This window comes from Delphinus delphis, chromosome 1 (genome assembly GCF_949987515.2).
Source record: "Delphinus delphis chromosome 1, mDelDel1.2, whole genome shotgun sequence".
Lineage (NCBI taxonomy): Eukaryota > Metazoa > Chordata > Mammalia > Artiodactyla > Delphinidae > Delphinus > Delphinus delphis.
Window position 1 is genome coordinate 76,021,630 of NC_082683.1, and position 15,752 is coordinate 76,037,381.

Consider the following 15,752-nt stretch of genomic DNA (forward strand, 5'->3'; position numbering starts at 1 on the left):
TTGCAATTTTTAAAAACATCTTTTCTCCAGTTATTTTTCTTTTTTCTGTAGTCTAATATTTACATCTTGTGACTTTAATCCTTTGTAAGACTTAGGTTGGTGTATTTAATGCAGTGCTTTATACTTAGCTTGATCATTATGTTCTTTCAATAAATAAGCCTTTAATGCCCTGTCAGTGCATAAATAGGTAATTATTGCTATTATGAATGGCCTTTTAAAAGACTTGTGTTTGTTGGTAATCTGCCATGTGGAAAGGTCACTGAACTGAGATGTATGCCACCTTCAATAGGAGCCTAGAAGAACTAGAATTGCCATGAAGTTCAGTGTCCATCTTCAGTGTTTGGAATATTAGTGCCAGTTGTGCTTGGCCTGCCTGTAATATCATGACTCAGATTGCACTCCATGTTATTTGCAGGCTGTACATTTTGTGGTAGTTCTGAAATAACTTGCATAGCAGATTCTCTATAATTCATTACTCAAACATGAAAAAAGCATTACTTCAAAATGCATCTTTAGTATTTTAAATATGCTGCCTACATTATCTAAGTGTACTCCAAATGTTCTGTAACTAATAAAGCTTCCCCACTGATTTAAGAGAGTCTCAGAAGTTATACTAACTAGGTGCAGAGCTTCTTTGATTAAAAAAAAAAAAAAAAGGAACTATTGAGTACTTACTAAGTAAAGAAAATGGCCATATTGCAAACATCCTTACTGGTTTTAAGTATTGTCACAGGAGAAAAGAGATAGTAGTTCACCATCAACAGTAGTTACTGTTATTTTTCAACTAAGTGAGATTTGATTTTATAGTCTAATATTACTAGCAAAAAGTATCTTAATATTCCACACTATTTTTATCTTTTTATGTAGTTTTAGGCATAACACTACATTAGTAATTATCTTGTTTGCTTAAGCAAAGTAAAAAGATTTGAAAAATAGAAAATGCATATAAATGTATTATTTGAATGAGGAAAGTAGTTACCTGAATTTGCATCTTTTCATAATTTAAGAAATGTTTTAAAATTGTGTGAAATATACAGTTCATATGCTTTAATACACATAGTGAACCAAAAACAATGATTAATTTTAAAAACATGCTAGTTTCATGCTCCAGCTAGAGTTTTAGCACCTTAAAAAATAAAAAATCCATAGACTAAATAATAACTTCTTTTAAAAAAATAACAAAATCTGTTTCTTTTCCAAATGCTTGATTTCAGAAAAACTAGTGAAAGTAAATTCAGCATTGTTGGTTGTTGGTGTAGCCATTAAAAGTAAAGGTAATTTCACGTATGTCTGGCCTGCTGTAGGAAACCTCTCACACTTCTGTCAGCCCTTAAATGACAACAGTACTGTTTTATTTCCCTTAGTAGAAAAAGGAGGGTGTGTGGACATAATAATACCATAATAGTTTTGGACTGTGGTGATAGTTTGAGGTCGTTTGGAAGATAAAATTCCTTTAAAATTATTGAATATAATATGCTTAGGCTCTCCATAAATACATGTTGAATTTAATGAGGCAGCTTCCATATCCTATGGAAATGATTGAGCATCATACATTACCTTGATTATAGATTCATTTGCAAAGTACTGTCAATTTGAAAAATAGTATGCTTTCTAAACATGTGGTATATGTTTCTTAAAAGTCTGTCCAGATTTCTTTTTCTTTCTATTTATTCTTAGTGTTTTTCTATGCATTGTCTTTTTTTTCTTGGCCCTTAAATGTTGGTATTTCCTAAGATTCTGTTCTAAGATTACTGTCTCTTTCCATGCTATGTATTCTACACTATCTAGGTAGTTTCATCCATTCCTATGGTTTTTCCAGATGTTTTTCTTCTGCATGAACCTTTATTCTCAGCACTTGACCTATGAGCCCAATTATCTTATCTCCTGTGTGTCCCGGACAGTATGTTCAACATTAAGCTCATCTCTTTTTCTCCACATTCCCAACTAACTCTCCCCCATGAAAATGGATACACTTGTATGCATATATGTGCTTCTCTTCCTGCTTTGGAAAGCACATTACTAGTAAGCAGCAGGCCTGAAACTTTAATTCAAGTCTTCTGAATGTGAATCCTCAGCTCAGAGCATACTGTATTAACATAGTGGCCATATCTTCTGAACCAAAATTTAATATGCGTAGTCAGACAATATTTGAAGCCTGAACTTGTTATTGTAATTATACCACATTGCTTTTTCATGTCACTTTACTAAATTGTCGCCAGTATGGTAGGTAGATGCTAACACAAATATAATGCAAAATTGCAATTATGTATGAGACGTGCAGTATGAGGTATGTACACATACTTGTGTGTGTGTGATTTGACCTAGTTAGGGAGATTAGATGATGCTTCCCTTGCAAGTGATGATTAAATTCAATGTGAAGTTTGAGGAGTTCACTAGGTATGGTCGAGGTTGAGGGAGAATGGATGAGAGTTCAAGGCAGGTAAGATAGCTTGCACAGAGATCTGGTGGTGGGAGGGTGCATGCTGTGTGTGAACAGTTGTCTTTGTGCAAAGTAACTTGCAATCTTGTTATATTTTCCCCCTCATTTCTTCCCCTTTTCTTTCTTTATTTGAAGCTGAAGATTTCGAAAGCAAAATGTTACTGCTTTTCAAACTGCTTGGTGGACAGTGATTTGAATTAGAGGAACCATGGAATTTAAGGAATAAACGTAACCAGGACTTATCTGTAATGCAACACCAAAAAGAAAAAGGTTTTATTATGGTGTCGTTTCTACTGTTGTTACCTAAAAATCACACCAGCATTTATAATCACTGCCCTGCTACATTTTGATAAAGCAGGCGATAACTACATCCTAAGCAATAAATTTCAAAATCATTGACTAAATTATAAGTAATTTATTTTCTAAGTGTATTTTTTTACTGTGAAGTTTAGTATTCTATTCAGTCTGTCTTTATGTGTTTGAAAATTAGTTCAGGCTGTAGAAATTCTATTGGAATGAAAAGTGTCTTTTGAACTACACTGAAGAACTCTCTGGTCTGGGGAATTCTAAACTTGATGACTGTTTATTCTTTCATTCTTCCTATGCATATGTATTATCCTTCAGAGGTAATTCTGAACTTTTGGCCCTCAAAACATTTTTTCAGCTGCTCTTAACCCGGTTCTTGAATAGGAAAACTATGTTCCAGGACTAGGAAATTATTTTCAGTGTTTACAACTTCCTTATAGTGTCTTTTTTTGTTTGTTTGTTTTTGCGGTACGCAGGCCTCTCACCGCTGTGGCCCCTCCCATTGCGGAGCACAGGCTCCGGACGCACAGGCTCAGCGGCCATGGCCCAGGGGCCCAGCCGCTCCGCGGCACGTGGGATCCTCCCGGACCGGGGCACGAACCCGCGTCCCCTGCATCGGCAGGCGGACTCTCAACCACTGCGCCACCAGGGAAGCCCCCTTATAGTGTCTTTTAATACTAAGTTCATAATCTGTTTTTCTTTGCAGAAAGGGCTATTGCAAGACATGAAGTTCGAGAGATTGAGCAGCGACATACGATGGATGGCCCTCGGCAAGACGCAGCTTTAGATGAGGAAGAAGACATGGTGATCATTTATAACAGAGTCCCCAAAACTGCAAGCACCTCTTTTACCAATATTGCCTATGACCTATGTGCAAAGAATAAATACCATGTTCTTCACATCAACACTACCAAAAATAATCCAGTAATGTCACTGCAAGATCAGGTAAATACCACGTAGGGGATGCGTAATGTTTTCTGACACTTCCTAACTCAAATTTTGTATCTCAAAGAGATAAAGCATTTTAAGGGATATATATGATGAGCCCAGTGGATTGTAAGTTTCTTGGGGGAAAGGACCAACCGAACTTGCCTATAATTTTACATTCTTCACATTCTTGAATTTTTGAAGAGAATATTGATGCTCTTCAGTATGGTATCCTTTTAAAAATGTGAAATACTTTTAGCAGATGCCCTGCAATAAAAATCATTATATTTTCTCCTCTTATGATTGAGAAATCTTTATTTGATGAATACCTATATTCTATATGGTTCAGTTTTGTGACTAGACTCCTGCACTTCATCTTATCTTTACTATAATTTTTGTAAGTATTAGCTATAAACTCCTGACAAACAGGGATTGCGGCTTATAATTTTAACATAATCTTGCCTTTCAGGTTGTTAAGAATCTTTAGATAAACAGGTAGATAGATAATTTTATGAAATGGTTTTAAGAAAAGTGGAGTAAGTTATCATGAAATGAAATTGACTCCCCTCTTTAGGAATAGTTTCTATAGTTTCTATTTCTATAGTTTCTATAGTTTCTATAAAGTTCTCTCTACAAATACTGAAGGGAATGGGAATTAGGCCCCATGAGACGAAAAGATAATATTTGAAAATACTATGTAGGATCAAATACCTTATTGAGGTAACTTATTAGAAAGGTATTTGTGATGGTCATATAGTTAGAATGTATTTATCTGTTTGACTGAAGATAGCTGAACCTGGTTTATTGTCACAGAATCGATTGTTATCCCACTGTTTAGCATACCTGTAATCCTCGCACTGAAGCAAGAGAATAACATGGATACACAAGGTTAGGATCACTTTCTTGCTAGAGGGCTATTTGTAAAGGCTAATTGTATATGGCATATCATCTGCCCATGTAATTCTTGGCTCTCTGAATTATCCCTAATTACTCTTTTTTATAAAACCAAAAACCTACATTCATCAGCCAAATCAAATAACTCTTCTGTAAATGAGAAGAAACATGAGCTTATTTAGCTAAGTGGGTCATAAAAACCATTCATTATGTAATATTGTATATCTCAAGGGCAAGTATCTTAAATCATCAGGTTTTATACAGTGTGTAGTAGATTTTAAGTGTATCTGCGTGATTGCTTTTCAGAATATATCTTGGTTTAAAAGGAACATTTCTTAGCACTCACATAATAATTTTAGATTTCTTCAGTAGTATTGTTTAGAAAAATAAAGCCAGCTTGTTTGTTCAGATTTTTAGAATTTGTGTCCAAATTTTCTGTCCAGCATTACAAAGTTGTCTGGCAGCTATGAGATTTCTGAAAATGACGTTGACCTTTTTTTTTTTTTCCTCATGAAATATAAATCTACAGAAGCTCACCACATAAGACATTGATAGGCATCATGTAGTGGTACATTTCCCCGGTTGCATTTGGATGAGATAAAACTTCTGTGTTTCTTTCAATAGCTTGTCGTGTGTGTGTGTGTGTGTGTGTGTGTGTGTGTGTGTGTGTGTGTGTGTGTGTGTGTAAATATATGGAGCAAAAGAGAAGCGTAAACACTGTCTTAAAGGCAACTGGATTACATAATGAACAACACTTAAAACATGTTTGGGCCGAGTAGAAGAATAGTCTTAATCACTAGCTGGCATACTTCAAAATGTCAGCTGGTAGTTCAACACCTGGTCTTAATTAGGAATAGCTTATATACCAAATGTTCTCTAATATACCATATCTAAATTACTTACTGGTGTCTTGTTCTGTGTAGAAGCAGTTCTTCAAACAAGTCATAGGTATCGCTTCCCTTCCCTTTGCATGACATATTAGATAGTGTTTTAATTTCACTTTCAATCTAGTAAGCTTCATTTAGATGTGAAGTTTTGAGTTACTAGATGCCTTGAAAACAATTTTAAAAAATATCCCCTGAACCCCATCTTGTATAACACACTTGATTTTAATACCATACTTTTATTGTCCTTGTGAACTGTTCTCAACTGCCCTATTATTTATATAGGAATTAATAAATGACCTATTTTGCTCTTCTTTATTCTCTGAGAAATAGTTTCTAATCAGTATCTAACTCAAGTGAGACTTAAAAGATGAGATTTTTATTAAATCTGCTGTTGTCCCAATCTTCCATTTAAAGCCCAGTTTACTCATAAAAATATTTTGGGATGTAATAGGTGATTACACCCTTTATTCCCTCACCTTCCAACCTCAGCAGTCCAGTCTGCTTAATATCTATCTGCCTTTAGCCCCAGCTCTTTCCTAGATGTATTTTGTACTGGGGACTGTGCTAAACTGTTTACTTGCTTAATTATTTCTCACAAAAATTTTAGAGGCAAAGCCCAAATGTTTCTAGTCTGGTATAAAAGTATTCAATGTGTAACAGTTATGGGTATTCTTAGAAACAGTTCTCAACTCTGCTTGCAAGTTTTCATTTATTTATTGCGTATGTAATGTGTACAGAGATTATTCTACATTCTTTGAGGAATTACCAAAGAAATAAAAAGCAAGGCTGTGTCTTTCAAGGAGCTTATTTATAATTTACTACGGAATGTAAAACATAATCGCAGGAACTATGAGGACTATTCAAAGACAACATCAGTTTATGGTGTTCTCACCAAAATGTTTAACCTGGACCTCATCTTGAGAAAACAGGCAAATCCATATTGTAGAACATTTTCTAGAACAACTGTCCTGAACTCATCTAAAGTGTCAATGTTATGACATCCAAAAAAAAGGGGTGGGGGGAGATGGACTAGAGGAGACTAAAGAGACATGAAAAACAAATGTATTTTGTGACCCATGATTGGATCCTTGATCAAAAACGTCTGCTACTTCGATTCAGAAACAAATAAGTGTGTGTGTGCACAGAGAAAAAGGGGGAAAGAAGAAGATAAACAGAAGTGACAAAATGTTAACAGTTACCCTTGGTGAAGAGTGTACAGATGTTGACTACTATTCTTTCAACTTTTCTGTAGTTTAGGAATTTTTCAAAATTAAGATGTTTGAGGAACAGTTAGAACAAGGAGATTAGAAGATAAACATTTGAGAATATAAGGCATGAGAAGACTAAGTGATAAGAATGAGGTGGACTCAGTCATGAAAGTTATATTTTTGAGATTTGGGCTTTACTCTGTTAATAGACAGGAATTGGCAGGAGACAGGTAATCAGCTCTTCTAGTTGGAAAATGAAGTTTACTCTGCTATCACAAAATACCTCTGTATTACAGAACATGTTGTCTTTAAAGTACTATGCCAAATAGGTGAAGTGGCAGCATCTTTTATGATCTTTCTTAATTCTTTTCTGCTCTCACATATTTAGTTCTGATCATATTTAAGGTCTTTCTAAGAAACTGGAAATATCCAGAATTTGCATTCTCTGTAGAACAGTGTAGTAATTTTTTTTTTCTTTCTAACTTACTGTTAAACCAACTTCTGGTCATTTGCAGTAGCACATATGGTTTGATATTAGTTGCAGATACTGATTTTTCAGAACAACACTTTAGATGAATGCCTCTCAACCTATAATGTGTATACTGAACACCAGTTAAAATACAGATTCCTATTCAGAAGGACTAAGATAAAGCCTGATATTCTGAATTTCTAAAAAGCTTCCTGTTAATGCCAAAACTGATGCTTCTGGTCCTTGAACCAAAGTTCGAGTAGCAAAGATCTAGAATAGGATTCTCAGTGAAGTGATGGGAAGATGCATATTATAATCTTCACAGGATGGTGAGTTACTTATCTTTAGATTCGTATTCCTACCTCCACAAGAAAATCCAAATTCCTTATCTAGGCCAACAGGTCCTTCTTAATCAAGCCCTTGTCCATTGTCCCTCGCTTCAACCTCTCATTTACTGGCCACACTGGCCTTTTGGTTCTCTGAATGCACCAAGCCTTTCCTGCTTCAAGGCCACTATACTTATTTCCTCTTAGAACACACTTCTGGCTTCTCACAATTGGCTTCGTGTTATCCATTTAAGGTTTCAGCTTAATGACCTCTTCATAGCAAAACCTTACTTGGCCATCCTATATATGAAATACCTCTTCCAACTTACTGTGTACCATCATTCTTTCAGTATCTTTCCAATTACTTATTGATTTATTTGTTTACTGTCTTTTTCTCTATTATAATTTAAGCTCCTTAAGGGCAGGAACCTTGCCTTGTTCACCTTGTATCCCTGTTCTTAGAACCGTGCCTGAGACATAGTAGATACATAAATTTTTTGTTGAATGAATGAATGAACAAATGAACCCATTTAGATTCTGAAGGCAGTTCTTAGCTGAGCATGATGCCGTGATGATAACTGCTGGCAGAGGTAGCCCCTGATTGATAGCAGTATGAGCATGACCTCTCCTTACCTCAGGTGATTTGGGACACATACGCCCCCTCCCACAAAAAAAAAAAAAAAAGTGATTGAACAACACAGTTCTGAATTTTAGTGAAGATAGTATATTATGTTCTATTGCTGCTGAACCTTTCTTATATTTTATCCAACCATTCCTCAGGTCTTCTCTTTGCGTAGAAAACTTTGTCTAATGTAGTCTCATAAAACTACCCACAGCTGTACAATGAATGTTTACTTTAAGTGTATGCATGAGTAGGAGTTTGGTATGTATAATTACCCAAGTTAATAGCAGTGTTCACTCAATAGGTAGTAATTACAAAGTTGGAATTTGGCCAGGATGTTCGGGATGACATTCCTACTTTTAGATAGTGAAAACAAGTTCTTTTGTGATCACAGATAATCATAATGTTGAGATTAATCTCATTAAGAATATAAGTCTAGATATAGTGTTAGTGCGATGGTGCTTTCTCAGCTTTTCTTATAGCACGGGTTCAGGTCTGGTTCGACTAGCAAATAAATCACAACACCACTCCCTACGTTGTTGCTTGTGTTTTCCCTAAAGGCATCTTGTGATTACTTGCTAACCTGACTCTGCTTGAGTTATAAAATCTGACAAAAATCACAGTTTAGAATCTGCTCCAGGCTAGCCATAAAAACATCTCTTTTCCTGTACTATATCTAACTACTACTTCTGAAACATCTTCTTGATAGCCTTTTGCAATCAGAGTATGGAAATTCTCTTTGGATAAGGTCACTATGGTGACTTTATTTCTTTTCCCCAAGAGTTTTCGGTGTCTTCAGACTCAACCTCATTTGATACTACTAGCTTTGTTCCTTTTTGCCTCTCACTTTATCTTTCATTAGTGCCAAGTATCATAGTCAGTAAGAATCTATAAAATGAACTGAGTAAAAGCTTGCTCACCTGATCTGCATTTTCCCCTACTCCTCTCTATTCCAGAGCTTTATCTCAAGGTCTTGGGCAGAATGCGCCACTGTAGAGGAAAACCAGAAGAAACACTGAGAGACAAGTGGTACAGAAGAGGCGAGAAGGCAGAAAATGACAGGGCAGGAACTGCAGCTAGACTCGTGAAAGGGAACAAGTGAAGATGAAGAGAGAGGAGGGTAGGGAAAACTCTGGAGAACTAAGAGGATAAATATTAAACATGGCTAAAAGGAGAAGTGGCTAAATTAATACTTTGAAAGGAAAATGTTAAAAAAAATACTGTTCTTCAAAGAGGATTAATTAGATCGTTATGTCCTTGCAGATCACTTTTGAAGAGGAGATTAGGATGGTGTAGAATTTCAGTTGTATGTAAGGGACACTTCTAAATGCTTAGACCATTCTCCAGATGAGTGTGAACCACCACTTTAACCTTATTGACAACATTTGTTTGCTTAGCACTTTTTTCTTTCCTGTGAAGTAAATCTCAGCTCAGCATCTTTTTGATTTATTGCAAACCGTAAATCAGCCACAGCTTTATTAATGAGACTTTAGCAGATTACCTGAGTTAAATGTTGATGAGATGAAAGAAAAAACATACATATACATATATATTAAGTACGTAGCCTTCAGTATTCTCTTAGTTGGAGATTAGAGAAAGATTCTGTGGGTTTTGGAGACTTAGCAATAATATAGTGTAGAGAATTTAAAAGCAATAATAACCCACCTGAATTTGTGTCAGAATTAATTTAGTAAAATAAAATTCAAAGTCCTACAGAGTCATTTAGACTGGATCTCTTAGTTTTGACCAGCAGTGTTCAACCCCTGAGGTTACCCAAGACAATAAAAAGGCAAGAGTAAGTCAGCGGCCATTGTTGAAAAAGGGTTATTCAGTATGAGCAATATGAGAGCAGTGAGCAGGGCGGATTGGAAGTTGAGATTATAATGAATGTAATGAGGAAAATAAACAATTGAGAGAGATATATCAACAGAGCTTTGAGATCTTAGAGGTTGAGGAGTTTTGAATGACTGGATCTCAGAGGTTTCCTGAGCAGTGGATAAAGCCTGAAATTCTCAGTGTCCAAGTTTGTTGATCAGAATTATAGTACAAACGATATCTGTCTGCTCTTCTTTCAAATCCTTCTGGTTCCCCCCTCCCTTGTTTAAATTGGACAATAATAGATTAAAGAAATTAGCTAGTGGTATAGAAGGATGATTGGACCAAAATCTGAGGTATACGGTTCTTGGGCTTCAGTTTCTTTATCTATAAAATAACGAGTACAGGATATCCTTGGCCCTTTCATCTCTAAAATGCTGATTCTATGAACAAGAGAGTTTGAGTTTGGTGACAGCAGTAGAAGATTCATGCCTTGTTCTGTTCTGTTCCCTGAGTCCACCTGGAGGCATAACCCTTTTACTTATTTTGTTACTTTTTATACTGTGTTTCTTGGCATGCTTTGGTTCTGACGTGCTTCTGGCATCACTGTGTGTGGGTAGATGGAGAAGACTGAGTACCAGGGTCATTCTGCTCCCGTCCCCCATTCTTTTTTATATATTGTGGTAGCTTATAAGATATTCTTTAAAAAATTGTTCTATTTCAGTATACTTTTTTTCCATATCACAAAAGCAGTGACTATGAGAATATATCCTTGCTAAAGAGCTTCTGTAGACCTCAGGCCTCCTTTTCAGGTGCTGCGGAAACAAGCTTCACGTTGATAAAACCAAGAGCTAGGTCCTGGGCCCACACACGCTAAAGTCGTGTTCCTTGGTGTGGCCCATTGACCTGGCCATCACGTGGAAACTTGTTAGAAGTCCAGAAACTTGGGCCCCACTCCGGACCTTCTGAATCAGAATCTGTGTTTTAACAAGAGTCCCAGATGATTCATTTGCACGTTGAGTTTGGGAAGCCCGGCAGCAGTCCAGTCCAGATCTCATCCAGCTTCCTGGGCTCTTCACCTCACATCGAAGGACACATGGCAGATGAAGTGTGTCTTTAGGAGGATTTAGTTTGATCTTGACTGTTCTTTGGAAGGGTGGAGGAAAAAAGGATACTTGAAGTTTACACTTAAGTCTTTCATCACAGTGTACTGTGATCCTCTAACATTGGGCTTATATAGCACAGTTTTGTCAGACTTCAATCTGGCGTCTCCTCTCATTTCCCTCTTACACCATCACATCCATATTAAATCAGCTTCTGGAAAATAGAGCTGAGTTGTAAATATGTCTTAAGCACCCTTGAACCATCACCTACCATTCCTATTCTCTTTGCCTTCTATTTCTCCCTCATTTGGTGCTGAAATACTGAAACTGATTTTCATAGAATCAAAAGCTTGTTTAATTTACCATTAAGTGAAAATTATAAGGATTTTTCATATTCAACATGTACATTTTTTTAAGGATTCAGTTTATGGGTTATATAATTTTTTATTTTCTGTTTCTTTTTCACTTGTCACTTGATATTTTTATTCTATTTGATGCCTTACTTGAAGAAGAAATAGGAAAGAACCTGGTAATCTCAAATCACACATTTGTTTGGCTCTTCTGTTTTGGTGGGGAAAAACTGCAAATATCTGCAAAAATATAATTGTGTATTCTCTAATGCAAAATAATTTTGTTATCTACATCCAATTTTCAGATGTTAAGGATGTGTGTGTGTAAGATAATAACATAAGGTTCATTTCATTTCCCTTCTAAAAACTCCATTATTTCTCTTAGTATATGAGTTATTGATGCTTCCCCTAAAAAATAAATTCTACTTCCAGAATCTTCCATTTTTCCTTAGTTCACATCCTCCGACATAAGGTTGCTTCTGCACTGTTTCCCTACTCTGTCCTTACCAATGGGCCTTATCCAGGAGGTAGCCATCATTCATGGCTATTAACTTATTGACTGACCTGGTAAGAAGTGTGCCAGAATATCTCCATGTGACTAACTCTATTCTAAAACATAAATGAAAGATTGATAAATTGTCAAAAGTATGCGATTGACAGTCCTGTGTGTTAGAGGCTGAGGTCACAGCTTGCAGATGCTTTCAGTGCAGCAGGGGGCACTGGGCCCCCAACCCCTCACCCATCCCCACCCTGTCTCTAGTCTCCAGAAGAGATTCTCAACCACCTACTGTTGATCATGCAGAGATTTTCTTATTAGAAATTTATACCATTTTTCTTTGAGAAATTATGTATCACTGCCTTGCAGCTGGTTTATAAAGTTCTATATTAACCAGTTTTTAACATTTTAATAATATATTTACAGTTAAATAATTTTTATATTAACTAATCTTTTGTACACTTTTAATTCCAATAGATTAAAATAGTAATATTTAGATATCTTAAAAATTTTATGTGTATCACACCTCTAATTTTATTAAGCTTTTTTATCAACAAGTTAATGATATCTGCTCAAGCTTATGATATCTGCTCTTAGCTCTTTCAAGGCTTCTGTTTCTCATCCTTTCTTTAATCATTTGGATTAAGGATTAGTTGATATTTGTTATTTGTTGAGTCATTAATAAATGAGAATTTTTATGAATAACAAGTCTCTGAGAAGAAAACAGATTTGCATAGACTATCCCCATACTGAAGTGCTGCCTGCTTCACCTTGGGTGTTGGTACCCACCCTCCCTTCCCCTCCCCTCCCTTCCCCTCCCCTCCCCTCCCCTCCCCTCCCCTCCCCTCCCCTCCCCTCCCTTCCCCTCCCCTCCCCTCCCCTCCCCTCCCCTCCCCTCCCTTCCCCTCCCCTCCCCTCCCCTCCCCTCCCCTCCCTTCCCCTCCCCTCCCCTCCCCTCCCCTCCCTTCCCCTCCCCATATAAATGTACTCACTCTACTGTGTCGTAAATGTTTGCCTTGTGCAGTTTTGTTTTCAGGATCCTCTTTCACTCTTTTCTGAGTGTGATGATAGTAGCTTCTCTATGATGAATTAGCAATTACAGGTCACTGCTTTCCTTAGTTGAAGCCTGTATTTCAAGCTCTGTAATCGTCAAAGTGGTGTGATTGCTTTTGAATGTCTAAATGAAAAGTATTTTGCTATCACCAAACTTCATTTTCTTTAAATTGTACTTAAATAATGAGTATGTTCTCCTTTTTTAGGTGCGCTTTGTAAAGAATATAACTTCCTGGAAAGAGATGAAACCAGGGTTTTATCATGGGCACGTTTCTTATTTGGATTTTGCAAAGTAAGTTATATCTAAAATGATACACGAAAGAATGCTTTGTACTTTAGCAACCTAAAAAGGGACCAATTTATTAAATTATTATGATTTTGATGTTAAAAAAACGTACTGGCTTGTGTTTGCCACTTTTAGATATGTAATTTAAATATTCCTTCTAGTGTTATACTGCCCTCTAGTGTTCATAAATCGATAATTGTCATACTAATTTTAGAAATTCAAGGTAGATTAAATTTAGGTAATGCCCTTTAAAGTTATTTATTATTATTATATTTCTGCTTCCTGTACAGTCAAATGACACTATTTTAGGAGAGCCCCAAGTTTTAAGCTAGAGGCCAATCAGAGTATGACTTACCACGTCACTGACTGAGAACAGAGAAAGCAAAGGAGCCACTACTCAGTTATTGGTGCCCTAAAGTGTCTGCTTCTCAGCCAAGACACATTTCCCCTTGGGCCACCTTGTTTTAGCTTTAAAAATGAGATATATTCTAAGGAGAGTTTTTTCTTTTTCTGAGTGAATGGCGTTTTTGGGTTTTTTTTAACATCTTTATTGGAGTATAATTGCTTTACAATGGTGTGTTAGTTTCTGCTTTATAACAAAGTGAATCAGCTATATGTATACATATATCCCCATACCTCCTGCCTCTTGCATCTCCCTCCCACCCTCCCTATCCCTCTAGGTGGTCACAAAGCACCAAGCTGATCTCCCTGTGCTATGCGGCTGCTTCCCACTAGCTATCTATTTTACATTTGGTAGTGTATATATGTCCATGCCACTCTCTCACTTCATCCCAGCTTACTGTTCCCCCTCCCCGTGTCCTCAAGTCCATTCTCTACATCTGCATCTTTATCCCTGTCCTGCCCCTAGGTTCTTCAGAACCATTTTTTTTTTAGATTCCATATATATGTGTTACCATACAGTATTTATTTTTCTCTTTCTGATTTACTGTATGACAGTCAGACTAACTCTGTATGACAGTCTGTAGGTCCATCCACCTCACTACAAATAACTCAATTTCGTCTCTTTTTATGGCCGAGTAATATTCCATTGTATATATGTGCCACATCTTCTTTACCCATTCGTCTTTCAATGGACACTTAGGTCGCTACCATGTCCTGGCTATTGTAAATAGAGCTGCAATGAACATTGTGGTACATGAATTTTTGAATTATGGTTTTCTCAGCGTATATGCCCAGTAGTGGGATTGCTGATTTGTATGGTAGTCCTATTTTTAGTTTTGTAAGTAACCTCCATACTGTTCTCCATAGTGGCTGTATCAATTTACATTCCCACCAACAGTACAAGAGGGTTCCCTCTTCTTCGCACCCTCTCCAGCATTTATTGTTTGTAGATCTTTTGATGATGGCCATTCTGACTGGTGTGAGGTGATACCTCATTGTAGTTTTGATTTGTATTTCTCTGATTAGTGATGTTGAGCATCCTTTCATGTGTTTGTTGGCAATCTGTATATCTTCTTTGGAGAAATGTCTATTTAGGTCTTCTGCCCATTTTTGGATTGGGTTGTTTGTTTTGTTGATATTGAGCTGCATGAGCTGTTTATAAATTTTGGAGATTAATCCTTTGTCAGTTGCTTCATTTGCAAATACTTTCTCCCATTCTGAGGGTTGTCCTTTCGTCTTGTTTATGGTTTCCTTTGCTGTGCAAAAGCTTTTATGTTTCATTAGGTCCCATTTGTTTATGTTTGTTGTTATTTCCATTACTCTAGGAGGTGGGTCAAAAGGATCTTGCTGTGATTTATGTAGTAAAGTGTTCTATCTGTGTTTTCCTCTAAGAGTTTTGTAGTGCCTGGCCTTACATTTAGGTCTTTATCCATTTTGAGTTTATTTTTGTATACAGTGTTAGGGAGTGTTCTGATTTCATTCTTTTACATGTAGCTGTCCAGTTTTCCCAGCACCACTTATTGAAGAGGCTGTCTTTTCTCCATTGTATACTCTTGCCTCCTTTATCAAAGATAAGGTGACCATATGTGCATGGGTTTATCTCTGGGCTTTCTATCCTGTTCCATTGATCTATATTTCTGTTTGGGTACCAGTACCATTCTGTCTTGATTACTGTAGCTTTGTGGTATAGTCTGAAGTCAGGGAATCTGCTTCCTCCAGCTACATTTTTCTCAATATTGCTTTGGCTATTTGGGGTCTTTTGTGTTTCCACACAAATTGTGAAATTTTTTGTTCTAGTTCTGTGAAAAATGCCAGTGGTAGTTTGATAGGGATTGCATTGAATCTGTAGATTGTTTTGGGTAGTATAGTCATTTTCACAATGTTGATTCTTCCAATCCAAGAACATGGTATATCTCTCCATCTGTTTGTGTCGTGTTTAATTTCTTTCATCAGTGTCTTATAGTTTTCTGCATACAGGTAGTTTGTCTCCTTAGGTTGGTTTATTCCTAGGTATTTTATTCTTTTTGTTGCAATGGCAAATGGGAGTGTTTCCTTAATTTCTGTTTCATACTTTTCATCTTTAGTGTCTAGGAATGCAAGAGATTTCTGTGCATTAATTTTGTATCCTGGTACTTTACCAAATTCATTGATTAGCTCTAGTAGTTTTC

At 36.5% G+C, this 15,752-nt stretch overlaps 1 protein-coding gene across 4 annotated transcripts in view; it reads left to right on the top strand.

The window, feature by feature from the left end:
* The window catches only part of HS2ST1 (heparan sulfate 2-O-sulfotransferase 1), a 187,250-nt gene that overhangs the window by 140,704 nt on the left and 30,794 nt on the right, over positions 1–15,752 (top strand). For all 4 annotated transcript variants that reach the window (XM_060024917.1, XM_060024927.1, XM_069541202.1 and 1 more), the window contains exons 2-3: positions 3,453–3,691; positions 13,103–13,188. In XM_060024917.1, the coding sequence (XP_059880900.1) occupies positions 3,453–3,691; positions 13,103–13,188 (325 nt within the window). The remainder of the gene's footprint in view (positions 1–3,452; positions 3,692–13,102; positions 13,189–15,752) is intronic.